Below are 26,880 nucleotides of genomic sequence, written 5' to 3' on the forward strand. Positions count from 1 at the left end.
TTCTAGGAAATTTACCATTGGAGGCATACCCATTATAAAGATTCTAACTTTCAGCTATTTGTACATTTTATTTTCTGCAAATTTGGGTTGGGATAGACTGCTGACTCTAGATGTCAGCAACTGGAAGCATCGTGTGATGCAATTTCTAGGTTTGCAAGTTAACTGGGTAGCCGACCTCCTAAGAAACTATCAATGCTTTACAGTAATAAGAGCCAGTCTATGGTGAATTTCAGTGTCAGGAGTTTGAAATATTACATCTTAACTGATGTTTTCACAAATCAATAATACCACTTTAATGATAATTTTTTCAGTAAATTTATGATTTTTTAAATTAATGATAATATTACCATACCTAACTATAATGTAACTTTATCCTTTGTTTTTTTTCTGTGAATTTCTAGGTTTTTTAACATAAAGTAAGATCTTGTCATTAGTAATAAGTCCACAGTTGTCTCTTTACTGAGACTCAATTACCTCTTTGTAAGGACCTATTAGATTGAGCTTTAAATACACCCTTAGCAAACAGAAGGAGTTGATGGACGGAGCGCTGAAACTTTCCAGACCCTCACCCCCAGTCACAGATCTGGGTTGAATCCATCATCGTTCTTTAGCTCACTTCACCACCCCAGTTCAGACCCAGGTATATGCAAATCAGTCTTGACCCTGTGCCTCATGGGAACAGTCCAGGTTTCGGGCTAACAGCCCTCATCAGCCAGACGAGCTTGAATGCAGTGGCAAAGTGGGCAAGGGACCCACGTCTGGGCATACCCTGCCAACTTACGGTACACAAAGCAAACACAAGGAGATGATGGACGAGCGCGGAAACTTTTCAGACACTCACCCCCAGTCACAGTGATCATCGTTCTTTAGCTTACTCCGCCACCCCAGTTCAAACAAAGCTATATGCAAATCAGCCTTGACCCTGTGCCTCATGGGAACAGTCCAGTGCAAAATGCCAAGCCAGGTCTTCTCTGAACTGGAAACAAGCATCCTGGGACCGGTTTCGGGGTAACACCTCTCATCAGTTCCCATTGGGTGCAGGGTCAAGACTGATTTGCATATGGCTGGGTTCAAACTCGAATGGCACGGGGAGCAAAAAAACGATGGATTTAGGCCCAGATCTCTGTACAGGGGTGAATCTTTGACATTGTTCTGCATTCTGTCCATCAATTGTTCTTTTTGCATTTGTCACCCGATTGGGACGGGTATGCCCAGACGTGGGTTCCATCCTCTCCATGCTACTGCAGTCAAGCTATCCTGGCTGATGAGGGGTATATGGAAGAACACGAGGTGCAAATGGGCATAGAAGATAAAAAGGAAAAGGATGTGTAGGAGAGTAGGGTCTGCTTCCTATGGTCACCCCCACTTTTTGCTGTGATTCTCTGGTTTTTCGACTTTAATGTGGCTGTGGGCCTGCTAATCAGACCCACAGCCCAGCTGTTCTCTCTCTAAATTGATACCATGTACTTTAGGTACATACCAGATTGGGTATTGGGTCACCTCTGTGAGCCCCTGTAAAGTGTACCATAGGTACCCAGGGCATAGGTGCATCCAAGGCCTACCAGGGGCTGCAGCATGTATGATGCCTCCCCTGGCTGGCCCTCCAAACTGACACAGCAGGCTGATCACTCAGCTTGGGTAAGGTGGTGTAATCACCCCTTACTTAGATATAGTATACCTATATCTACCTTTAGACGGTGACCGTCCTGACTTCGTCAGCAGCGGCCGCTCCCCCAGCTCCCTGCCTCCAGCCAGTGGTATCGTAGCGCTATCTGTGCAATTATTCATCTACTTGAACTGCGCTCGCATTGCATTGTTTGTTTCACTCGGAGAGCTGCGCTCGCACTGCATTGCTGATGATAGTTTGAATTGTGCTTGCACTGCATTGTGATTATCAATTAGAGAGCACGATTTCCTGCTCAGCCCACGTCGTGCCAATTAAAGGGTGCTGCTGCATACTGTAGCGCCTGGCCTTATCTACGCCTGCGCCTCTTCCCACCCCAACATCGTCCTCGTTTGTTTTGCTGCCATCCTGTTTGTTTGTGCCTTCCAGCCCGCCCCTCCACCCAGAACCCGCCTCCCAGCTGACCCTCCCTCGCCCCTCCCCTTCCACTACCCACATATGACAGATGCTTTTGCGCGCAGCGTTAACGCGCAGCGGTCGCGCCCCATCCGCGCCGAAGGTGCGCCAAAGGTAAGCCCGTCTACGCCCGTCCGCGCCTGTCCCACGCCCAGCGCCAGACCCCCTGGCCCCCACCGTACCCAGTCCACCAGACTCACTTATGATACCGCAACTCTCCTCACCCTCAACCCCGGACGCACACCACAATGCTGCGAGGCCACCCCAGGACGCACCCACGGCACATTCGCCTGCCTCTCCTGCAAGTTCAACTGCCTCAGAACCCTAACCAAACCCAATTCCTCCATACACATCTCCGAACCCAATCGCCTGAACTGCATCCTACTGAACACCCGCTCGGTCCACAGACATGCAACAGAACTCTGGGACCTAATCGACACAGCATCACCTGACATCGCCTTCCTCACTGAAACATGGATGAACGCATCTTCTGCTCCCGACATCGCCATAGCCATACCGGACGCTTACAAGATTATACGAAAAGACCGCACCAATCAAACTGGAGGAGGCATCGCCATTATCCACAGAAATACCATCAAAATCACAACCAGCTCCGAGGACAATCTTGCAAACGCCGAACATCTCCACTTCCAAATCCACACCGACCCCAGGACCACTCTCAGAGGCACCCTCATCTACAGACCGCCAGGTACCCGCACTCAATCCTGCGATGACATCACGGACTTCGTCAGCCAACATGCCCTCGCCTCCGAGAACTACATTCTTCTAGGAGACCTCAACTACCACCTTGAAAACACACTCGACAGCAACACCACCACCCTTCTGGACAACCTGGCCAATCTCGGACTCAAACATGATACGCCTAGTTATGTAAAGTATAAATAAATTACCATACTCCAGTAAGACAATGCTAGGTGAATTGTAGCAGTAGGTTACACCTAATGTATGGAACTATAACTACCTACCTTCATTCCCTTTAGGTAACGCTATGTGAATGGTTTGTCTAATCTACCTCATGTTTATGTATTCTGTATTTCTAATATACCTCCTGTTCATATATGTTGTGAAGCGCTCTGATACCCAAGGGTCACGTTCGCGCTATATAAAACTTTCTAAATAAAATAAATAAATAAAATAAACAACTTGTTGACGCCCCCACTCACACAGCCGGACACACACTCGACCCTATCTTCACCTCCAGCAAGCACATCTCCTTCGATCGCACCACAGTTCTCCATTGGACGGACCACAGCTGTGTTCACTTCAGCTACAAAACTACCCTGAACTACAACCGCCCACAACCCATTCCTCGGAGAAACTGGAACAAAGTCACCTCCGACCAACTCCTCTCATCACTCAACCAAAATCCTCCCACCCTCTCATTGGACCCAAACCAAGCGGCCACCGATCTCAAGCAATGGATCACCCACAGTGCTGACGAATTAGCACCCCTGAAAAAGCACCAGACCAAACCAGCCAGCAAAAAGACATCCTGGTTCAATGATGATCTTAAAAAATCCAAGAAACTATGCCGCACCCTGGAGAAAACATGGAGAAAAAACCAAACCACCGACAACATGGCCACCCTCAAGGCAGCCACCCGCAACCATCACCAACTGATTCGATCCGCCAAGAAATCAGCATTCAAGGATCGTCTCGACAACAACACCCACAACAGCAAGGAACTTTTCAACATCGTCAAAGAATTCACCAACCCCACCGCAGCATCTAACGACATCACCCCCTCGCAAGACCTCTGCGACGCGTTATCCTCCTTCTTCTACAACAAAATCGCCGACATCCACAACAGTTTCGCGAACACTCCCAACGATCTACCCTCCCCACTTCCCTCAGATCCCACTCCGCCAACCAACTACCTTAGCGCCTGGGACACAATCACCACTGAAGACACCATCCGCCTAATGAACTCAATCCATTCTGGATCGCCAACCGACCCCTGCCCCCACCACATCTTCAACAAAGCTAACTCCATCATCGCACCCCATCTTCGTGATGTCATCAACTGCTCGTTCAACTCTGCCACCTTTCCAGAAAGTTGGAAACACGCCGAACTCAGCGCCCTCTTGAAGAAACCCACAGCAGACCCCTCTGAACTTAAAAACTACCGACCCATATCCCTCCTCCCTTTCCCCGCCAAAGTCATTGAGAAAGCCGTCAACAGCCAGCTCGCCGCCTTCCTTGAATCCAACCACTCCCTCGATCCTTCTCAATCTGGGTTTCGAGCCAAACACAGCACCGAAACCACCCTCATTGCAGCGACAGACGACATCCGAACACTACTGGACAACGGAGAAACTGCGGCCCTCATTCTACTCGACCTCTCCGCCGCTTTCGACACGGTCTGCCACAGCACCCTTATACAACGCCTCAGCAACATCGGCATACAAGGGAAAGCCCTGGACTGGATCATCTCGTTCCTCGCCAGGAGAACTCAACGAGTCCGACTTCCCCCTTTCAACTCAGAAGCCACAGAAGTCATCTGTGGAGTACCACAAGGGTCTTCACTCAGTCCCACCCTCTTCAACGTCTACATGAGCCCACTCGCATCCATCGCGCGCCAACACAACCTCAACATCATCTCCTACGCCGACGACACCCAATTAATCCTCTCCCTCACCAAAGACCCGAACACCGCCAAAACAAATCTTCACGAAGGCATGAAAGAAGTAGCCGAATGGATGAAACAGAGCCGCCTAAAACTCAACTCAGACAAAACTGAAGTGCTCATCCTAGGATCCTCACCCTCGGCCTGGGACGACTCTTGGTGGCCTTCCGCTCTAGGCTCAGCACCCACACCCACTGACCACGCACGTAACCTGGGCTTCATCCTAGACTCCTCTCTCTCAATGTCCAGACAAGTTAACGCAGTCTCATCCTCCTGCTTCAACGTACTTCGCATCCTCAAAAAGATCTTCCGCTGGATCCCCCTCGAAACAAGAAAGACTGTGACCCACGCACTGGTCACGAGTCGACTGGATTACGGTAACACACTATACGCGGGAATCACAGCAAAATTACAGAAAAAACTCCAACGCATCCAAAACTCATCAGCAAGACTCATATTGGACATCCCTCGCCGAGAACACATTACCGGACACCTAAAGAACCTACACTGGCTTCCCGTCAACAAAAGAATTACGTTCCGTCTTCTCACCCACGCACACAAGGCCCTCTACAACCTAGGACCCGAATGCCTCAACTCACGACTATCCTTCTACAAACCCACCCGCCAACTAAGATCCTCCAATCAAGCCCTCGCCACAGTCCCGCGCATCCGAAAACCCACCATGGGTGGCAGATCCTTCTCCTTCCTGGCTGCCAAGACCTGGAACTCACTCCCCTCTCACCTCCGCCTTACTCAAAACCACTTCTCCTTCAGAAAAGAACTTAAAACCTGGCTATTCGACAAATAATGAACCCCCTCCCCAAGCGCCTTGAGACCCTCTGGGTGAGTAGTGCGCTTTATAAATGCTAGAACTTGAACTTGAACTTGAACTTTACATACAGACACATATACACCTATAAGTCACTCCTATGGTAGGCCTCGACAATCCTGGAGGCAGAGTGCTTGGTTTTATGTGAGAGGGTGCCCTAGCATGAGCTGAGCCCCTCTGCAGCTTTCGGAACCATCTCCTTATAGCTGTTCTCTGATCTAGCCATACCACATACTCTTAAGTTCATTATAATTAATGTGGTTAATGCTAACTTTGGTTTGGCTTTATCAAAACATGTCGTGTAAGGTGTCAAACACTTTGGAATACTACCCCCCCTGCCAATTCTGGCAGCGGGGGTAGCATTCCACCCTTCTAGAGGGAGAAGACATGTATGTTACTGCTTTAACCGGTTAAAGTTAAACAGAGCCTCAGCATCACAAAATGGATGCAGCAACCTCTTGTTGCTGGGGGAAACTCCAGCAAGGGCGGCCTGGACAATAGGTTTCCTGTCCAGGGAGGTGCCAGCACCTCCCCAGACAGGGGTTATGTGTATTGGGGCAGGGAGGGCTGCATTCAGTGAATGCATCTATACACTGCCTGGGGCACAAGGTGCTCCATGCATAGCCAGGTTCAAACCAGTTGCTGGGGCACTCCAGCCCCGCTCTGGCGTGAAACTGGAGAAAGGGAAAGGGGTGTAACCACCCCCTTCTCAGGTCCACCCATAGGAGGGATCTAGGTAGGTAATCCAGCCCCTTAGCTTAGTATAAGTATAGGAGCTGTGTCCCCAGGACTTTAGATTATCCTGGAAAGAAACTTTGATACAGAACTCTTGGACCTTCGACATTCTATTCTGACTGGAAGACGGAAGACATCTCCCTTGTGGTCAAGGAGTGACCACCCTGTGCAAATAGGCACCACCAGTAACTTGCCAGTCTGCTTTGTCGACGCTCCCACCGGAACCCAAAGACTCAGCGACATAGGAACTGGACTCTCAGACATCTCCAACTCCGACCCACATCCACAGCAAAGCTGAGACCCGTGGCGGACACGAGAGTTGTGGGACCAGACACCCTGGACATCCTGCATTTTGCTAACTGCTCGACTACTGAGGTACCATCACAGTTGTGCATTGGGGTACGAGAAGCCCCAGATCCGAGCGCCATTTGCACTGAAGTTCAGACCTCCACACTCTACGAGTGCTGCGTGAGGCCTGCTCTTGTATTTCAGCTTGACGCGTCCTCCCGGTTCCTTGCCCATTGGCTAGTGAGCCCTCTGAAGACTTTTCTATTAAACTAAACTGTTTTCCTGGTTGCTCCAGCTTTCCTTCAAAGGAGAAGCCAGTCTGCTTTGTCGACGCTCCCACCGGAACCCGAAGACTCAGCGACACAGGAACTGGACTCTCAGACACCTCCAACTCCGACTCACATCCACAGCAAAGCTAAGACCCGTGGCGGACACGAGAGATGTGGGACCAGACACCCTGGACATCCTGCATTTTGCTAACTTCTCGACTACCGAGGTACCATCACAGTTGTGCATTGGGGTACGAGAAGCCCCAGATCCGAGCACCATTTGCACTGAAGTTCAGCCCTCCACACTCCACGAGTGCTGCGTGAGGCCTGCTCTTGTATTTCAGCTTGACGCGTCCTCCCAGTTCCTTGCCCATTGGCTAGTGAGCCCTCTGAAGACTTTTCTATTAACTAAACAATTTTCCTGGTTGTTCCAGGCTTGCTCCAGCTTTCCTTCAAAGGAGAAGTGCCACAGACCTTGCTGGTCTGCAACAGAGCCAATCTCGTCATCCTGTGTGGGTTGCGGTTGCCAAGGCTTGTTGGGTCCAATCCGGATACCGACACTGCAGTCTACTAGATCCATCGTGGGACAGCTTGTATGCAGCTCCTGGTCATCGTCGATGCCTCCTGGACCTCGTGGCTGAAGAGACAATCTCACCTTCTTCACCTTCAAGCCAGCGACATCGCCTGGTTCCTTCCTGGTTTCTTTCTGGTCACTGGCTAGTGACCCGGACTCTGTCCCCTCTGCTTTCAGGTTCTACAGATCTTCGATCCACCCTTGGATCCACCCGGACACTTTTCCTCTGGTCGCCTGCAGCACTTCTTTGCAGATCTCCATAGAAAACGACAACGAAACCCAGCACCAAAAGGCACCTATGCACCCGGCTTCCCTGGGTGAGGTAACACGAGTACTCCGGTGCTCCCGTGGGTCTTGACTCTCGAAGAGTCCTAATCTAAAGGGGTTTCATCCTAGTCCATCCGGAAGTGCCCTTAAACAGTAACTTTGTAACTTCTTTGTTTCCCATTATAAGTCAATGGTAACTCGCGACTGTGTTTAGACACTGTACGCGTCTCCTGTGGGCCTCCTACTCCCTAACCTTTGGTTGTTTAGTGTTGCCCCAGCGATCCTACAGGCCCTAGGCCTGCTGTCTAACTCTCACGTGGTTCTTATACCACTTCTTTAGTATATCGTTTGTGAGGCCCCTAGGACATAACTGTATTTGTGCAATTTATCGTATGCTGATTGAGAAACTTGTAATGTACTTTGACCTCTGACCTCAAAAAGAGTGCAGAGGGGTTGTGTTAGAAATGAATACATATATATTTGATATATACCTTGTGTGGTGTCCTTTCATTTGGTATTCAAGGGATTATAATTTGTAAAAAAGCTGGCTTCACATGTTCTCTGAAGTCTTAGCCTAAGACTGCTGGTTCATGCTACCACTAGGATATCTTGTCTATAAGGTTGACTTTACAACCACCATCAATAAGGGTCGTTTAGACTGGTGCAAGGTGCCCACTAGAACTAGTGGACATCATATACCAGGCTAACTTCTCACAGAAGGAACAAGAAAGGAGGATGGATGGGAAAGGAAGAAAGAGGAGAAACGAATTGGAAAATTGGAGGAAGAAGTAAAACATAAAATGTAAGAAGCAGCAGGAGAAAATGGGAAAGCGGACAAGGATAAAAGTGATGAAAGCTGAAGTTAGGAAAGTAAAAGGAGACAGATAAAATGAAAAAAGAGTTTGAGGAGGAAACCATGGGAAAGGAGAAGGGGGAGAGATAATTAATGGCAACGAATGCAATAAGAAGAAATACCAATAGGATGAAATGGGGAGAAGAGATAAAACAGTAAAATAAAATGGTAAAACACACCAGGAAAGAAGGGAGGGCATACGGTGGAGCGAAGAGTAGAAAAGGAGTGACAGGACAGAAATAATGCCGGTAGAGCAGCAATGTATGGAAGGGAGTGGGGGAGGGAGAACCAGCTCTGATATAAAGAATCACTGGAGGGGGTGATATTTCCTGGGATTGTGGCAGAACATTGCTTGTTGAACAAACACAAACATAGAAAGTGAGAGACGTCGCCGGGAGTGGCAGCGGTGTCTGTGCACTGCTCAGGGGACAGCAGTGCTGCTGAGGAGAGGCTGCCAAGAGAGTGCAGTGCTACTGAGGAGGGAGCTGCAGTGCAGGTAAAGGGGAGGCAGAGCTGCTGAGAAGGGTGCAGTGCCGCTCATGGGACAGCAGTGCTGCCGAGGAGGGGCTGCCAAGAGAGTCAGTGCTGCTGGGGAGGGAGCTGCAGTGCAGCTAAAAGAAGGCAGAGCTGCTGAGAAGGGTGCAGTGCTGCTCAGAGGGTAGCAGTGCTGCCGAGGAGAGGCTGCCAAGAGAGTGCAGTGCTACTGAGGAGGGAGCTGCAGTGCAGGTAAAGGGGAGGCAGAGGTGCAGTGCCGATCATGGGACAGCAGTGCTGCCGAGGAGAGGCTGCCAAGAGAGTCAGTGCTGCTGGGGAGGGAGCTGCAGTGTAGCTAAAAGAAGGCAGAGCTGCTGAGAAGGTGCAGTGCTGCCGAGGAGAGGCTGCCAAGAGAGTGCAGTGCTACTGAGGAGGGAGCTGCAGTGCAGGTAAAGGGGAGGCAGAGCTGCTGAGAAGGGTGCAGTGCCGCTCAGAGGTCAGCAGTGCGGCAGAGGAGAGGCTGCAAAGAGAGTCAGTGCTGCTGGGGAGGGAGGTGCAGTGCAGGTAAAGGGGAGGCAGAGCTGCTGAGAAGGGTGCAGTGCCGCTCAGACAGCAGTGCCTCTGAGGAGAGGCTGCCAAGAGAGTGCTGTGCTGCCGGGGTGGGAGCTGCAGTGCAGGTAAAGGGGAGGCAGAGCTGCTGAGAAGGGTGCAGTGCCGCTCATGGGACAGCAGTGCTGCCGAGGAGGGGCTGCCAAGAGAGTCAGTGCTGCTGGGGAGGTAGCTGCAGTGCAGCTAAAAGAAGGCAGAGCTCCTGAGAAGGGTGTAGTGCTGCTCAGAGGTCAGCAGTGCTGCCGAGGAGAGGCTGCCAAGAGAGTGCAGTGCTACTGAGGAGGGAGCTGCAGTGCAGGTAAAGGGGAGGCAGAGCTGCTGAGAAGGGTGCAGTGCCGATCATGGGACAGCAGTGCTGCCGAGGAGAGGCTGCCAAGAGAGTTAGTGCTGCTGGGGAGGGAGCTGCAGTGCAGCTAAAAGAAGGCAGAGCTGCTGAGAAGGTGCAGTGCTGCCGAGGAGAGGCTGCCAAGAGAGTGCAGTGCTACTGAGGAGGGAGCTGCAGTGCAGGTAAAGGGGAGGCAGAGCTGCTGAGAAGGGTGCAGTGCCGCTCAGAGGTCAGCAGTGCGGCAGAGGAGAGGCTGCAAAGAGAGTCAGTGCTGCTGGGGAGGGAGGTGCAGTGCAGGTAAAGGGGAGGCAGAGCTGCTGAGAAGGGTGCAGTGCCGCTCAGACAGCAGTGCCTCTGAGGAGAGGCTGCCAAGAGAGTGCTGTGCTGCCGGGGTGGGAGCTGCAGTGCAGGTAAAGGGGAGGCAGAGCTGCTGAGAAGGGTGCAGTGCCGCTCATGGGACAGCAGTGCTGCCGAGGAGAGGCTGCCAAGAGAGTCAGTGCTGCTGGGGAGGGAGGTGCAGTGCAGCTAAAAGAAGGCAGAGCTGCTGAGAAGGGTGCAGTGCTGCTCAGAGGTCAGCAGTGCTGCCGAGGAGAGGCTGCCAAGAGAGTGCAGTGCTACTGAGGAGGGAGCTGCAGTGCAGGTAAAGGGGAGGCAGAGCTGCTGAGAAGGGTGCAGTGCCGCTCAGAGGTCAGTAGTGCGGCAGAGGAGAGGCTGCAAAGAGAGTCAGTGCTGCTGGGGAGGGAGGTGCAATGCAGGTAAAGGGGAGGCAGAGCTGCTGAGAAGGGTGCAGTGCCGCTCAGACAGCAGTGCCTCTGAGGAGAGGCTGCCAAGAGAGTGCAGTGCTACTGAGGAGGGAGCTGCAGTGCAGGTAAAGGGGAGGCAGAGCTGCTGAGAAGGGTGCAGTGCCGCTCAGAGGTCAGCAGTGCGGCAGAAGAGAGGCTGCAAAGAGAGTCCGTGCTGCTGGGGAGGGAGGTGCAATGCAGGTAAAGGGGAGGCAGAGCTGCTGAGAAGGGTGCAGTGCCGCTCAGACAGCAGTGCCTCTGAGGAGAGGCTGCCAAGAGAGTGCTGTGCTGCCAGGGTGGGAGCTGCAGTGCAGGTAAAGAGTAGGCAGAGCTACTGAGATGGGTGCAGTGCTGCTCAGGGATCAGCAGTAATGCTGAGGACAGGCTGCAAAGAGAGTCAGTGCTGCTGGGGAGGGAGGTGCAGTGCAGGTAAAGGGGAGGCAGAGCTGCTGAGATGGGTGCAGGGCTGCTCATGGGACAGCAGTGCGGCAGAGGAGAGGCTGCCAAGAGAGTCAGTGCTGCCAGGGAGGGAGCTGCAGTGCAGGTAAAGAGTAGGCAGAGCTGCTGAGAACGGTGCAGTGCTGCTCAGGGGACAGCAGTGCTGCAGAGGAGAGGCTGCCAAGGGAGTGCAGTGCTGCTGGGGACGGAGATGCAGCGCAGCTAAAAGAAGGAAGAGCTGCTGTGAAGGGTGCAGTGCTGCTCATGGGACAGCAGTGCCGCCGAGGAGAGGCTGCCAAGAGAGTGCTGTGGTACACTGGAGAAATCTGCAGTGCAGGTAAAGGAAGGCAGAGCTGCTGAGAAAGGTGCAGTGCTGCCCAGGGGACAGCAGTGCTGCAGAGGAGAGGATGCCAAGGGAGTGCAGTGCTGCTGGGGAGGGAGATGCAGTGCAGCTAAAAGAAGGCAGAGCTGCTGAGAAGGGTGCATTGCTGCTCATAGGACAGCAGTGCTGCAGAGGAGAGGCTGCTAAAAGAGTGCAGCGCTACTGAGGAGGGAGATGCAGTGCAGGTAAAGGGGAGGCAGAGCTGTTGAGAAGGGTGCAGTGCTGCTCATGGGACAGCAGTGCTGCAGAGGAGAGGCTGCCAAAAGAGTGCAGTGCTACTGAGGAGGGAGATGCAGTGCAGGTAAAGGGGAGGTAGAGCTGTTGAGAAGGGTGCAGTGCTGCTCATGGGACAGCAGTGCTGCAGAGGAGAGGCTGCCAAAAGAGTGCAGTGCTACTGAGGAGGGAGATGCAGTGCAGGTAAAGGGGAGGTAGAGCTGCTGAGACGGGTGCAGTGCCGCTCAGACAGCAGTGCCTCTGAGGAGAGGCTGCCAAGAGAGTCAATGCTGCTGGGGAGAGAGGTGCAGTGCAACTAAAGGATGGCAGAGCTGCTGGGAAAGGTTATCTGTTGTTATGTTGGCCAGCGTGTAAGGTTTTCCGTTGATTTGTTGGCCTGCGTGTAAGGTTATCTTTTGGTATGTTGGCCTGTGTGTAAGGTTATCTGTTGGTTTGTTGGGCAGCGTGTAAGGTTTTCCGTTGGTTTGTTGGCCTGCGTGTAAGGTTATCTGTTGGTATGTTGGCCTGTGTGTAAGGTTATCTGTTGGTTTGTTGGCCAGCGTGTAAGGTTTTCCGTTGGTTTGTTGGCCTGCGTGTAAGGTTATATGTTGGTATGTTGGTTTGTGTGTAAGATTATCTGTTGCTTTGGTGGCCTGTGTGTAAGGTTATCCATTGGTATGTTGGCCTGCACGTAAGGTTATCCGTTGGTATGTTGGCCTGCGTGTAAGGTTATCTGTTGGTTTGTTGGATGGTGCATAAGGTTATGTTGGCCTGTGTGTAAGGTTATCGGTTAGCCTGCGTGTAAGGGTATCTTGGTATGTTGGCCTGTGTATAGTTGCCTGTAAGTATATTGGCGTGTAGGCATCTACTCCACATCTACGTACCTTGACGATATAGTGGTAGTCGATATTGTGCGACTACACAAGTGCAGAGGGATATAAGCGCCCCAGTATTTTGGTAGAACCCCTCTCCAGCTGGGATCATGCTCTATAAACAGTGCCATCCTGAGGAATTTTGGGGCCCAACACTGGTGTAATGAAACTTGAGGGGGCCCACTGCAAGGTACGTGGAGGTGCCCCTTCCGAACCCATTGAAGAGCTCTCCAGGCAGAGTACTGTGCTGAGGGGCCCCCTGTAACTTGGTGGACCCCCGCATCGAGGGCGCTTTGGGGGGCCTTGGTTATGCAACTGGGCCCTGGGAATAATATACCTAAGGAGCCTCTGGTTAGATCAACGGTGTGTATGATAACCAATTTTCTGTTAATTCAAGCCCGATGATCCCAAACAACAATGAATAATACTGTAAAGTTTGACATAGAGAAATAGACGGAAGGTGGGAGCCCTGGGCACTTACCTACTTTGCCCATGCTTTAAAACATCTCTGCTCTATAGATACCAGCACACAGGATTACAAACCTGTGACTAGTCTGCGTCATCCTTCAGCTCATCAGAGAGATCCCATCTATCATGGGTGAGGTTCCTGCAAGAAGGAAAGCTTGTCGCTTAGATGTTTGCTCTGTGGTAGCATGCGTGTAGTGTAGCGTGTTTACTCCTACTTCATGCTCTCATTGCTTCCGTAATATAACATTTCTATTAGCTGTTGGCCCTGCCAATGCTTCATCTCATCTGGGGTTTAAAGACCCTCTGGGCATTATGTTAGGCGAATCTGGTGGTGTCAATATCTGAGGTCTTTTCTTTGAGCTTGACTGAGGATTTTGTCTTCTGAGAGGACCAAACTAACCACCGAGATGTACCCCCTGTCACACCCCCCACTGTCAGAATTTTTTATCACTTCTTGACAGTTATAGGGAACACATAAGAATGCACTCATCAACAAACCATGACATCACACACTGGCTGAGCAGCAGGGAACAGAGAATCTATGAAGAGGATGCATTACAAAGAACAGCCGGTTACAACTAAGGCTCATGATGTTCTGTTTTTACGAATTTTTACAGATGATTACAGACAGAAAACAATGTGTTTCCTGTCTGTATTTATTTTTAAAAGTGTGAAAATGCAGAAAAGTGTGCTTCTTCTGGTTGACTCTCCATGCTGTTTTTCGTGGCTTCTAGGACCACAGCTGAGCAGATAGGCAGCATAGAAAGTTAAAAATAGATAGAGATTTCCGTAAATGCAGATATATGGTAATGTCTATTTGTATTATAATGCTCATGTTTACCTGAAGGTGTAGTCTTTTGCTATATTTGGCTGCTTAATGTGCTAACACGCGACAGGCAGCAAAGTATGAGTGCATGTTTAAAACGTGAAACACATCTGGAAAGATACAATTTTATGACTCCATATATTTGCAAAGCACAAAATAAATATGGATAAATACCAATAAGATGGGCAAAAAATAAATATGAATAAATACAGACGGAAATGTTAAAGAAATAAATACCATAAAGCCGGGAGCCCTAGTTTTAACAAGCGCCTTCTGTTCACTGTTGGTCCAGGAGCTCAAGAGTCAATCCATGACGACTAACCAATGGTCTTGTGGCCCCTTTGTCTTTGCAGGGTCATATCGTGCTGTTACGATGACAGCCCAAGCACCCTTGAAGCCACTGACTCGTGTTGTCGTGAGCGGGGCCACCCACGGCAATGAAATGTCGGGGGTCTTCCTTGCCAAGCACTGGATTAAAGACCCTTCTGAGCTGCAGCGTTCCACCTTCAGTGCCTCAGCCTTCATCGCCAACCCACGTGCCACGGAGAAGTGCGTACGGTACATAGATCAGGACCTGAACCGCAGCTTCAAAATGCAGGTGTTAGAGTGAGTATCACCCCATCCCTCTCTGTCCCCACTGCTATCACTTTCTTCCTCTGGAGCATCATCCCTAGAGTCGCCTCCCTCAAGTGAACGCAAACACTGGTCCACCAAAGGTATGCAGAACCACAAGGACCTACCCACACGCACCACCACTGACCAGACCCAGTCCAGGAGGCACCACATCTACATACACACAAGCACCACTTTCTTCCTCTACATCATTCCTAGAGTGGCCTCCCTTAAGTGAACGCAAACACTGGTCCACCAAAGGTATGCAGAACCACAAGGACCTACCCACACGCACCACCATTGACAAGACCCAGTCCAGGAGGCACCACATCTACATACACACAAGCACCACTTTCTTCCTCTACATCATCCTTAGAGTGGCCTCCCTCAAGTGAACACAAACACTGGTCACCAATCAATCAATCAGGGGTTTATAAAGCGCGCTACTCACCCGTGAGGGTCTCAAGGTGCATCAAAGGCATGCACATACCTACCCACACACAACACTACTGACAAGACCCAGTCCAGAAGGACATAAATCTCTCTCTCACACACACCATATGCTTTAAATGGGCCAATGGGTGTGGCCGCCCTTCCTGCACAATGATCCGTGATCAGAGATTACCCAACTCTTCCCTTGATCCGGACTCCCTTGCGGCTGGTCCCTCCCCCTTGGCTCCTGCTCCATCCTCACACCTTTCCTTGGTCCTCTTTTATTTCCAGCTGCTCTTAGGTTGCACGCATTATGTTTCGTATCGTGTTGAATGTATTGGGACCCGCTCAGTGTAACCAGTGTACCGCCATTAACCATTCTAAATGTTTTCTATTCTTTAGTACTTATGACATGGTTTGTATTGTTGCACTGCCTCATGACTATAAATCTCAATCAACAATTTAAAAAAAAAAGAGGGCAAGGGGAGTGACCACCATCAAGCACATGCAGACACACCTGCAGCAACATGGTTCAGTCCTGCTGAAACCATCATCTTAGACACACAACAGACCCACAGCTCCATCAACAGGACCCACCCTAGAGGAACCACTTTACTCAAACACTGACATGCACATAGATGCACACAATCTCCAGTAAGGCCACCGTCTCAGAAATACTCACAAACTTGCACACAACCTTCCACCAATAGGCACCAGTCCAATAGGTATTTACCTTGTCAATGGTAACACAGTTCTATGTGCCTTTTAACCCTGAGATACTAATTCAAACACCATTTGCATCTCCTAAATAGTTTCCCTCCCCAGGCATACTCCTGAGGACTCTATCTATCTATCTATCTATCTATCTATCTATCTATCTATCTATCTGTCTATCTGTCTATCTGTCTATCTGTCTATCTGTCTATCTGTCTGTCTGTCTGTCTGTCTGTCTGTCTGTCTGTCTGTCTGTCTATCTATCTATCTATCTATCTATCTATCTATCTATCTATCTATCTATCTATCTATCTATCCAGCTTTAGTAGAGCGCATACCTACCCTTGGGCATCCCAGCGCTATGAGAGTGACACAGGCTAGCCAGGGACATCTAGGTGGGGTGTCTATAAAATTGCCAGGTCTTTAGACGTTTCTGGAAAGTGAGTTTCTTGTTGGCTGTCTGCAGAGTAAGGGGGAGCGAGTACCAAAGTTTGGCAACATTGCATCTGAAGGACCAACCTCCAATTCTGACTCTTTATATGGTAGGGACCATGGCCAGGCATACACTGGTGGAACACAAAGTTCTTTTTTACGGCATGTAGGGAGTGATCAAGGGACGGTTAATCGCAGGGCCTTTGTCTAGGAGTGCCGTATGAGCCATGCAGAGGGTTTTAAATGAGATTCTGTGGGGAGCGGTGGGGCGCCGCAGCCAGGGCGACTGACGCTGGACGCTGGGGATCACGGTTTGATCCCCAGCTCTGGCGGCAGGGGTCTGCCCAGCACCATGCGACTCTGGGAAATAACTCGTTTAATCTTCCTATTGCCCCCCAGCGCTGAGATACCCCTTCAGGGGTGATTCGTGAGCTATACAAGTACTGGATTTACATTTACATTTACCAGTAGTCCATGCAGGGAGATCAATGCTTGAAGAGCAGAGATGTGCCGGGGGGTGTTATGCAGAACCCAAGCCGCGGAGTTCTGAACAACCTGCGGTTTCCAGATAGGTGCTCCCAGGTACAATGAATTTACGTAGTCCAGGCGGGATAGAATGAGGGCCTCGGTCACTGTTCTTTTGGAAGATGGGGGGGAGGAGATATAGGATTTTTCTAAGCATCATAAGGGTGCCATGACAGGTTCCTGCTAACTTTGTTGCTTGGGTCTCCATAGTTAAGGATTTGTCCAGTCACACCCCATTCTATCTCCTGATCTTCCCTTTACCCCTTGCAGTGCTCCGGACTCCGAAGACGAGCCCTACGAGGTCAAACGAGCGAAGGAAATTAACAAAACCTACGGTCCGAAGGGCTCTCCGGAGTCTCATGACTTCATGTTTGACATGCACAACACCACCTCCAACATGGGGGCCTGCATCATCGTGGACATCCCCCAGAACGCCTTCGCCATGCACCTGGCAAACTACATACAGGTAAGGTTGGGCACCGGGTCACCCTTTCATGGAAGGGTTTCCGGGAGCATTAATCCACCATGGTGGCTCTTCTTCTCCATTGTGCACACAATCTTTGGAGGAAATTGTGGAGGACAAAACATCTCATCTCCTCACGGTTTTCTTGGAATTGGTATCTCCAAGGTGGGTTTGGTTCGCCAAACATGACGGCAGCCAAGAACCTCATTCCAGAGTGCATCCGGATAATGTCCACTAATCATCCTTTACATTTATTAGAAAAGATCTTTGTTCTGCTTGTATTGCGGAAAAGGTAGCTTTGCGCCAGAGTTTGCATGCTGTCATCTTTTCAGGCAAACTATCTAAGCTGGTTTCCTTTGTAAGGGTCTTCTGTAACCAAGAAAGATCAACTCTGAGTGTAGAGCAGTGGTCTTCAAACTTTTTAATGACACCCCACCCCCCAAGTGGGAGAAAGAAATAATAATCGGGGTCCTCCTCAGTATTTTTCACAGTTTTTCTATTAAATTGACAATGTATAAATATGTACAGACTTATCTAAACATTGCAGGTAAGTTCTGTTACTGTTTTAAAAATGCAATCAAACACACGATTGCTAAGCGTACTACTCTGGCCTTACTATGGTGTGAAAGTATCCACAGCGTGATTATTAAAAATGGGGGTGGTGGGTTTGAAGAATATTTGGAGTCGCTTCCCTTTTGACAGATACTCCCCCACAGGATATGAATGACAAAAGATGTTGTGATGGCTCATGACGTAGCGGCTTACTGTCGCTCATTTTTTCTGCTTTAAACAAAACACCGCTATCAGCAGGGCTTAAAGTGGACCGGGTCCTGCTGGTGCTCGGCACTGGCAGTTGTAAAAAAAACATACAGGTGCTAAAAATGGAGATCTTATCGGCCCTCAACCTCAGGATAAAAACATTTAAAAAATGTTTTCACATCAAAGGCAGTGAAGGGTGGTACTGCTGCAGAGGTAACTTATAAGAGACTTGTTATAGTTCTTCCACAGTCTCATCATTTCAGAACTGAAGCATTTTCAGTATTCTGAATAATGAAGCCATAGTTGTTGCTTATTTATCTGATGTGACTAACAACCATTGGCAAAGCCAATAGTCCTGACTTGTTGTAGGCGTAATGTTACTTGCATTATATATCTGGATGCAGTGACAGAAGCAGCAAATTACCGGTTGGGTGGCACACTATGCTAAGCACAGATTTTTCAGTGGTTGTTAGTTCCATATCTAAATAAGCAAAAACTATGGCTTCCTTATATATAATATTGAAAATGCTTCAGTTATGAAATTATGAGACTGTGAAAGAATTATAACGAGTCTTTTTGACCTACATCAAAGGCACTGAATGGTGGCACTGCTGCAGAGTTAAAAAACAAAATTCCACCCTGAGGATGCGGGCATAAATGAAGAGCCCGATAGGGACCCATATTGGCACCTGCTTTTTAGAAGTGCTGGTGCTCAGCACCGGCAGGACCCGGCTCACTTAAAGCCCTGCCCACACCCAACATCAACTATTATACATCCACCCACTGTTAAACCCATCAGCGGGTGCCAAAACACCCACCATCAGACGTCTACAAAGGCAATATCACACATCAGCACACAGCATAGTCAACATCATAAATCCACACACCCGACATCATACGCGAACACATCGACTATTACACATGCACCCACTGGTAAACCCAACATTGGGTGCCAAACCACCCACCTTCATACTTATGTTCACCCACTATCATATAGCCACCCTTCCTCCATCATACAGCCTTGCCCCAACATCATACAATAAAGCAGAACCACCATTACATGCCTGTAAATCCGGCAATACACACCCAAACACACCCATCAGACATTCACACCGCCACATTTACACATTCACCTTCATACCTCCATGCACCCATCGAATGGTCTTGTCTGCCACAACTACAATGCCCACATCACTATATGTACAAACAACAAACAGGAAGCTTCTTCACACTCTATCAAACAACCACACAGCCAAGTTCATTCACCGACATCCTTACCATCATACATCCAAACTGGACAGAAACCTTACTGAAAATCTGAAAAATATTTTCTCCAACTTTGTTTAAATTTGCTCCACCACAATGAGATCAGTGATTTCTGCTAAAAAGGCCAGGAATTGAAAGGAATTTTGAAATCCACCATAGTATTTTTCACAACTGGAGACATTTTCAAGCCTTTCTTTACCTCCCATTTAGTGTCACTTCACACCCGTCACCTTGAGCTTTTTCTCAGGTGCAATTTCCGTGCCACCTCGCTGTGCTAACTCTCCCGAGGACAAAGATGCTCATGATACTCACATAGAGTTTAGGAATCCTTTCTCAAGTTTGAGTGCTACATGAGACCTAGAAATATCACTTGAAACAAAATATGGAACCACTCCATGTCCACCCATGTCTTGTTGTGAGAGGGATTAAAAATTTGTCGGAATGGGGTTATGATGTCCCTGGGACGTCATGTGGCCCGCGATCTCCTGGAAAGCCAGGATCTTGGCCACACCGACGGTATGCGTGATGTGGTATGAGACTGTGAGTACATGGACTGTGGTGTCTTCTTGGATATCTTGAGCTTCCTGCTCTCTTAGTGATCCCTTGAATTATCTTTTTTATTAGACCAACTATAAGCAAAACTGTCCTATCTACGTGTACAAGCTGGCAGGCGAGGAAGCGTACACCATCGACTCCATCTGCATGAACGGCATGGGTGAGTCTGGCTCGATGCAGCCCTCGAAGCAGTGTATGACTCCATGGGTGGTGTACGGGTGCATGACGCTGTGAGGTCATGCGAGTTAAGAGGGATGTGAGGGGATGTTTCAGAGAGTAAGGAGGTCCACCTCACAGAGAGTACAAGGTATCCCTGACTGAATGGGGTCTGCTGGTATAACAAGTCTTCTCAAACTGGCTATGAGATAGTATATGTGGGGATGTCATATGTGCAATACTGTAAGGACAGAGGGTATAGATTACATAGGTCTGTGAGAGATGTCTGGTGATGTATAGAAGGTCACTTCACACAGAAAAGGTTTTGTGTGGATGCTGCAAGAGATGTTGACTTATACTGGTTGTGTGTGATGCCCCTTATACTGTGAGAGATGTTATTACAAATCAATATGTTGTGTGATGTCACTCTTACTGTGAGAGATGTTTACCTACACTCAGTATAAGTTGATAGTCTCTATGAAGAATGCCTGATGGTGCAGAAGAAGTTATCTCAAGTGGGTGTTAAGGTATTTTGTGGTGTGAGTGAGATCTCTGAGGATGTCCTTGTAGGGGAGAGGTGTGGCGCCGTGGCCAAAGTGACTGACTCCAGAATCTGGGGATCACGGTTCGATCCCCGGGGCCGGCAGCAGATTAGCCCAGCACCATGTGACTCTGGGCAATAGCTTGCTTAATTTTCCCTACGGCCCCCAGCGCCTAGAGACCCTAACGGGTGATGGTTCTCTCTTTACAAATGTGGAATATTATTATCATTATTATTCACCTCAAACTTTCCAATTTTTTCTCTTCAGGGATGGAGGTTGGGCCGCAGCCACAGGGTGTTGTCAGAGCAGATTGTCTCGAACAAATGAGAGCGCTCATCAGACATGGGCTGGATTTCATCGAAAAATTCAACCAAGGTTTGAAATTATCGAAACTGATAATTTATTTCAAATTTCAAATTTCAAATTTATTAATCTTTATTCAGTACTTTAAAAGACACCATAAAAGCACATACACAATATACACATAATTTTTTTTTTTTTTTAACTAAAAACACGTATTTCATTAAGCTTAGGAAAAGGAGTTATCCATACAGGGTTAAATGGTATTACAGTCAATTTTCTCTTGTGTTCCTTAACTGTAATGCAACTCGGATAAAGTTCACAATACAGAACAGTGTATGGGCATCTGGGGCTTCCTGTAGGAATTGCAAGGCCATTTTTGCTTGTCTGAGTTTTGTTTCTTTCAGAATCCCTGCTAAAAACTTGCGCCTTGGGGCAGAGTAAAAGGGGCATAGCAGAACAAAGTGAAGGGTATCCTGCGGAGACCTAGCGTCGCAGCCGCAGGTACCCTTCGCCTCCACTGTAAGAGTGAACCCGGGGGGACCGAAAATAAGTGGTGGAGCATATTCAGTCTAAAACGGGTCATATGATAACGATCCTGGGCATTATACATGACCCTCAGGTGTGGTTCCATTCCCTGCTTCACTGTTAGTTGGCAGTAAGATAAGACAGTGGGCTTTCGTCTTTCCCTCTCCGCCCTGATCATACTTAGCCGTTCCGAGAAAAGTTTTTTAACCATTGTTTTATTCTCAGTAGTTAGGGATTCTGGGTCTGTGAAGAAATTTTTACAATCAATGTCCTTCAGCCAAGGTATATGAGCCCATTTATCCCGTTTGAGGCAGTCTTTTATAATTTCCCTTGTGAAGGACGCATCGGGATTAGTCCAGATTTTGACCTAAAAGAGGTTTGCTTCTAACCCGATCTTCGATGTACGACTCTCCAACTTCCTCATGAATGATAAAGGCCGGTACACTCTGTGGCACTTTCAGGATTCTTCTGAAGAACGTATTTTCTTCCACCTGTATCAGTTGTAATTTTTTATCAATAAAACCCCAAACTTCTGCACCATAAGTAACCTTGGCACAGCATATTGATCTATATAGATTTAATATTTGTTCTGGGGACCATCTACCCAGTCTTCTCCCGAACCCCATAATAACGCCAGATGACGCCGCCAGTTTAGTTGCGTGTTTCTCCACCAGGGGTTTAAAAGTCAGTTGATTGTCAAACAGTACACCAAGATAAGAAAAAGTCTTAACCTGCCCAATTTTATGTGAACCAATATGATAAGTAATTTTCCCTTTTTCCTTGGGTCCTGTTGACATAATATAAGATTTTTCCAGGTTTGTTGATAGATCAAGTTTGGCCATAAAATCAACAAAACCGTCAATCAACTTCTGCAGCCCCAGGGGGGTTCTGGCTAACAGTACTGCGTCGTCGGCATATAATAATACCGGCACCGCACGATGGCCAATTTGGGGCGAATCTACCTGTAACTTAAGAAGTTCTTTTTCCAGGAGGTTTATATATATAGAGAAAAGGAAGGGCGCTAAAATGCAGCCCTGCCTCACTCCACTGGTGCATACAAAAGGATCGGTCTTACTTCCCTCTTGGTTATATCTCACGCTTGCAGACGTATTCCAGTGTAGATTTTTTAGGACATCTACAAGGGGTTGATCCACTCCTAGATGTAGCAATAATGACCAAAGTTTTTCTCTGTTTATGCGATCAAAGACCGCGGAGAGGTCCATAAACCCCATATATATATATTCCCACTACCAGCGATGGCATATTTTGCTGCCAGTAGGTACAGGTTCAAGCATTGATCAGTGGTGGATCTACCCTCCCTAAAACCATATTGAACATCTGATAGGACCTGGTACTCCTCAGCCCATTCCTGCAAACGGCGTAAAATGACACATCCCAAAACTTTCGCCGTCACATCTATAAGGTATATGGGGCGATAGCATTGTGGGTCATCACGATTCCCCTTTTTATAGATCGGCACTATAGTTGCTGTTGACCAAGAGCGAGGCAGTCCTGCCACCACTGCCTCGTTCAGAACCCTCGTGAGCAGCGGTGCCCAAAGATCTATATTGCTCAAGTACAGATCAGGGGGTATTCCATCAGGGCCGGGTGCTTTATTCTTGCTGAGCCCAGCTATAGCCGATGTTACTTCTTCCAGGGAAAAGTCCAATTTTGAGTGTTTTATTAACCTTGGTCCTTCCCCTTGGATTAGATGTCCTGTATAGTTATAAAGACTCTGGAAGTGAGTCTGCCATTGTTCAGGTAAGATAGTATTCATTATTTTTGGTGCTCCTGGGTCCTGGAAACATGGAGTATTAATGACTTTCCAAAAAGCTGAAATGTCTCGCCTTTCTGCAGCCTCCCTTAAATCCTCCCAGGCTTGATTTTGTAGACTCTTTTTCCGTTTATTCAGTGTTTTTTTGTATTCAATTCTGTTTTGTGCTATTGTCAACTTGTCTCTGGGTCTAGCATGAAGGCTAAGTTTACATTTTTTGTGCGCCTTAGTGCAAACAGAATCAAACCACCGTGGAGTGGAAGGCACTTTGTTATTTTTTGATGTCCTCAGAAGATTATCTACGTAACGTGCGATTTCTTCAAATGCGCTAACCACTAGCGCTCCTTCCACTAGGGGATCAAGGCATACATTTATGGCGTTAAGACCCTCTGTTATCAGTTTTTTATAAAATCTGTCTCCATCAATCTTAGCCCACTTGATCCTTCTTCCCTGATCCACTGCCTTTTCCGTGATATCTAATCTCTTGGTAGATTTTTTAAAAACAAACCCTTTTAACACAATAGTCAGAGGGTTATGGTCACTAAAGATGCTAGTGTCTATGGCCATGTTACTAATGTTTTTCTTTAGGAGGGTTGAAACTAGAATGAAGTCAATATAAGACTGGCAGCCTCTACCTCTAAAAGTTGGGTTGAGGTCTCCCTTTTCACCCAACTTAACGAGGTCCAAAATGTGGACCAAATTATACCTTTTCGTTAGTTTCTCTAGCTCCCATCCCTCCGTTACATGAGCAAAATGTGGCCCTTTCAAAATAGTGCATCTTGACCAATCTCTGTTGAACGGTTTTAAATTATCACAGAGATGACAATTAAAATCCCCCAAGAGTATTATATTTGGGGGGTTTGGTGTCTCATTCGCAAAACTCAACTTTTCTAAGCAGGAGTCCAGTTCCTTAACAACGGACCCCTTTCCCGTCGTACCAACGGCATTATACCAATTTAGAAAAATAAGATTGAAACTTTTAAAATGAAATCCGACAACTTGTATATTATGTGAGTCCCAGTTATAACTGGACCATACACCCTGAATTTGAAGGTTTACATACATTATTAGTCCTCCCCTTGCTCTCCCCGATGGTGAATTTATGGCCGGAACAGCAAAGCATTTGTACCCTTCTAGACTATATGGATTGGGATCAACAGCCCATGTTTCTTGTAGGCATATGATTTGAAATTTAGTAATGTAATTATGCCATTCCTGGGAATCAAATTTGGCTGCTAGTCCAGCAATATTCCAGGATATAATTCGGAAGTTTTCGTAATTATCCCCCGTACATTGTTCTTTTGGACCCCTTAAAGAATGTTCCTCCTGGTCTGCCTCTATAGTTGATATATAGGTACAGACTTCAGGGCTGATGTCACTAGCCTGTCTGTTCGGCACAGGGTTTTTTTTATGAATTAAATATTCCTTTATTTTATTTCTCCCTTTTTTTGACTTAAAACTCTTTTTACTGGGTCCCTTAACATTATTATATCCTATAGTACTGGGGGTTCCTAGATCTATTGCACTTGACCCTTCCTCCTCAGATCCTATGGGGGTGTCAAGAGCACAAGATTTAGCCTGTACATGTCAATCGACCTCTTCAAGTGCGCTAAACCTATTCCAGTGCGCATACTGGGATAAGAAGTAATCATAGATTGGGGTTGCTTGGTGTGGCATTTGCCATTGGGCCGGTCTGGGCTGGAATTCCATTTGATGGGCCCTATTCATCGGGATTCTAATTCTCTGTGCAGGTCTTTGTGGTGTATATGGATAAAAGTATGATAAGTGTACGGGATGGATTTGGGTTTGAGATGTACTAGGGGATGCATTGCATATATAATTAACTGCTGCAATGTCTCTAAAGTTAACTGTTATTATATCCCCTCCTAATGTTTTAGTTCCTTTCCCAATCCAATCCCCCCTCCTTACTGTGAGGGTTTCGCCACAGATATTATGGGGTAGGGGTTGATTTAACTGCAACCACTGTACACATTTGTTCTTTAGTTCCAAATGTGTTTCCCTTTTACCCTCTCTTAGTGGTGGAACTCCTGTCAACACAACTACAAAGGGCAAAGCTTCAGGGGGAAGATTAATTGTCCTAAAGCGGGTCGATGTAATTTTGTTTTCCGGGGCGTTCGCTAACGAGGTGGCATTTGACTTAGGATTATCTTTTGAAGTTTGAGCTTTGTTTCCATTTAATACTTGAGCAATTCCTTGACGTTGTTGTTTAGTTTGGGCCTGTGTTATCTCATTAGTGCTGCCAGGATTTAGAGGTATTGGTACTTTTTGTGCATCTTGAGCATTCATTTGTTTTTCTCTCGTTGGTTTACTTGATGCCAGTTCAGTGGTTGATGTTACCTTATCTTTTAAATTTGTTTTGGGTGAACGCCCATCCTGTCTCGCTTTTACCGCGGTACCGTCCTGTACTAATTGTCTTGCTGTACCAACTCCCTTATTGTTTACCAGAGAGGTTAATCTGTCTATTTTTGACATAAGGGGTTTAATTAGCGCTGTGATGGTATCTTCTAGATCAGCTTTCAGGTCAGCCACCATATTAGTGATCCAGCAAGGGATTCCCGATGTGGGCGGGTTTATGGGTGCCACCAAATTATAGTTTGTAGTCTTACTTTGACCTTTTTTCCCCTCATGATTTGAGTGATCTTTGGGTCCTTTTCCCTTTGTGTTATTTGGTTTTGCCTTTTTTGTGTTTATGTTCGTTGTCTCCTTATTATTCTCAGTAACAGCCTGAGCGCACGGGAGGTCCACAAAAGAGGAAGAAGTGACACCAAAACTGATATCCGGGCCGTCTAAAGCCTCCAAAGTAGCTACAGAAATATCCATGTCCCCCTCCTGTGTGTCTCGAACGATAATAGTCGGTGGTAGGGACATCCTTCTCTCCGTATTTGCTATTGCATCAGCTACAACCCCTATTGTCTGCTGTAGCATTTTGTCAATGGCAGTTAAAGTTGGTACTGATTGAGGGGTGTCCATTTTTTGTTTAGTGCTCGACCTTAGTGTAGGCATCCTTGTGCTTTTTGCCAGCTTCCTCATGATAGGTTGCTCCCACACCAGTGACAACACAGAGTAATAAGTTTAGCTAGTCGGTCTAATATACTGTATGCACAATTACCTTTTCTCTCGATGGCTTAAAGGGGGGTGCCCCAGCCCAGCCTCTTCTGGCCGCGGAGGGCAGTAGAGGGCCCGCCCTTTGCCCGGGCTTCACCCCGGGCGTCCCGCTTGCGTCCCGCTAGGCGTTGGGTTAACCTTTTTGTGGCAGCGTTGCAAGCGTGGGGCGTGTCTCCCAGGGGGCACGTCCAGCAACACCTGATCACCGCAGGGACTCTTGGTGTATTGAGTCCCTGCTCACGCTCCGCCCCCAGGCTCCTCCGGTCTTTGTTCCTCAGCTGATTTCCCAAGCAGCGTCGGCCCCTCACCGCTAACCGCGATGCGGCACCCGCAAAGCGGGTGCTATGAGCTGTAGCGCGGAAGCGGCGGTAACCCTCAGCAGAGGGATAAAGGGCAGCCTGCACAGTTTCTCCACCTCAAGCAACGATGGTCCGTCAATGTCAGCAGTTCAGCGTTTGGTCTCCCGCTGATCTCCGGGTGCTCCCGCCTTAAGTTTGGACAAGCGTGGGGCGTGTCTCCCAGGGGGCGCGTCCAGCAACACCTGATCACCGCAGGGACTCTTGGTGTATTGAGTCCCTGCTCACGCTCCGCCTCCCAGGCTCCTCCGGTCTTTGTTCCTCAGCTGATTTCCCAAGCAGCGTCGGCCCCTCACCGCTAACCGCGATGCGGCACCCGCGAAGCGGGTGCTGCGAGCTGTAGTGCGGAAGCGGCGGTAACCCTCAGCAGAGGGATGGATCACTGAAATAATATCGACTACCAAAATAT

General features: G+C 48.3%; 1 protein-coding gene across 5 annotated transcripts in view; it reads left to right on the top strand.

Moving 5' to 3' along the window:
• Positions 1–26,880, top strand: part of LOC144769768 (N-acyl-aromatic-L-amino acid amidohydrolase (carboxylate-forming)-like) — a 263,725-nt gene that overhangs the window by 208,429 nt on the left and 28,416 nt on the right. For all 5 annotated transcript variants that reach the window (XM_078654120.1, XM_078654189.1, XM_078654055.1 and 2 more), the window contains exons 2-5: positions 14,285–14,537; positions 16,917–17,112; positions 19,759–19,849; positions 20,655–20,762. In XM_078654120.1, coding sequence (XP_078510246.1) covers positions 14,305–14,537; positions 16,917–17,112; positions 19,759–19,849; positions 20,655–20,762 — 628 coding nt within the window. In that variant the 5' untranslated portion in view covers positions 14,285–14,304. The remainder of the gene's footprint in view (positions 1–14,284; positions 14,538–16,916; positions 17,113–19,758; positions 19,850–20,654; positions 20,763–26,880) is intronic.

Source organism: Lissotriton helveticus, chromosome 1_1 (assembly GCF_964261635.1).
Source record: "Lissotriton helveticus chromosome 1_1, aLisHel1.1, whole genome shotgun sequence".
In the NCBI taxonomy this organism is placed as follows: Eukaryota; Metazoa; Chordata; class Amphibia; order Caudata; family Salamandridae; genus Lissotriton; species Lissotriton helveticus.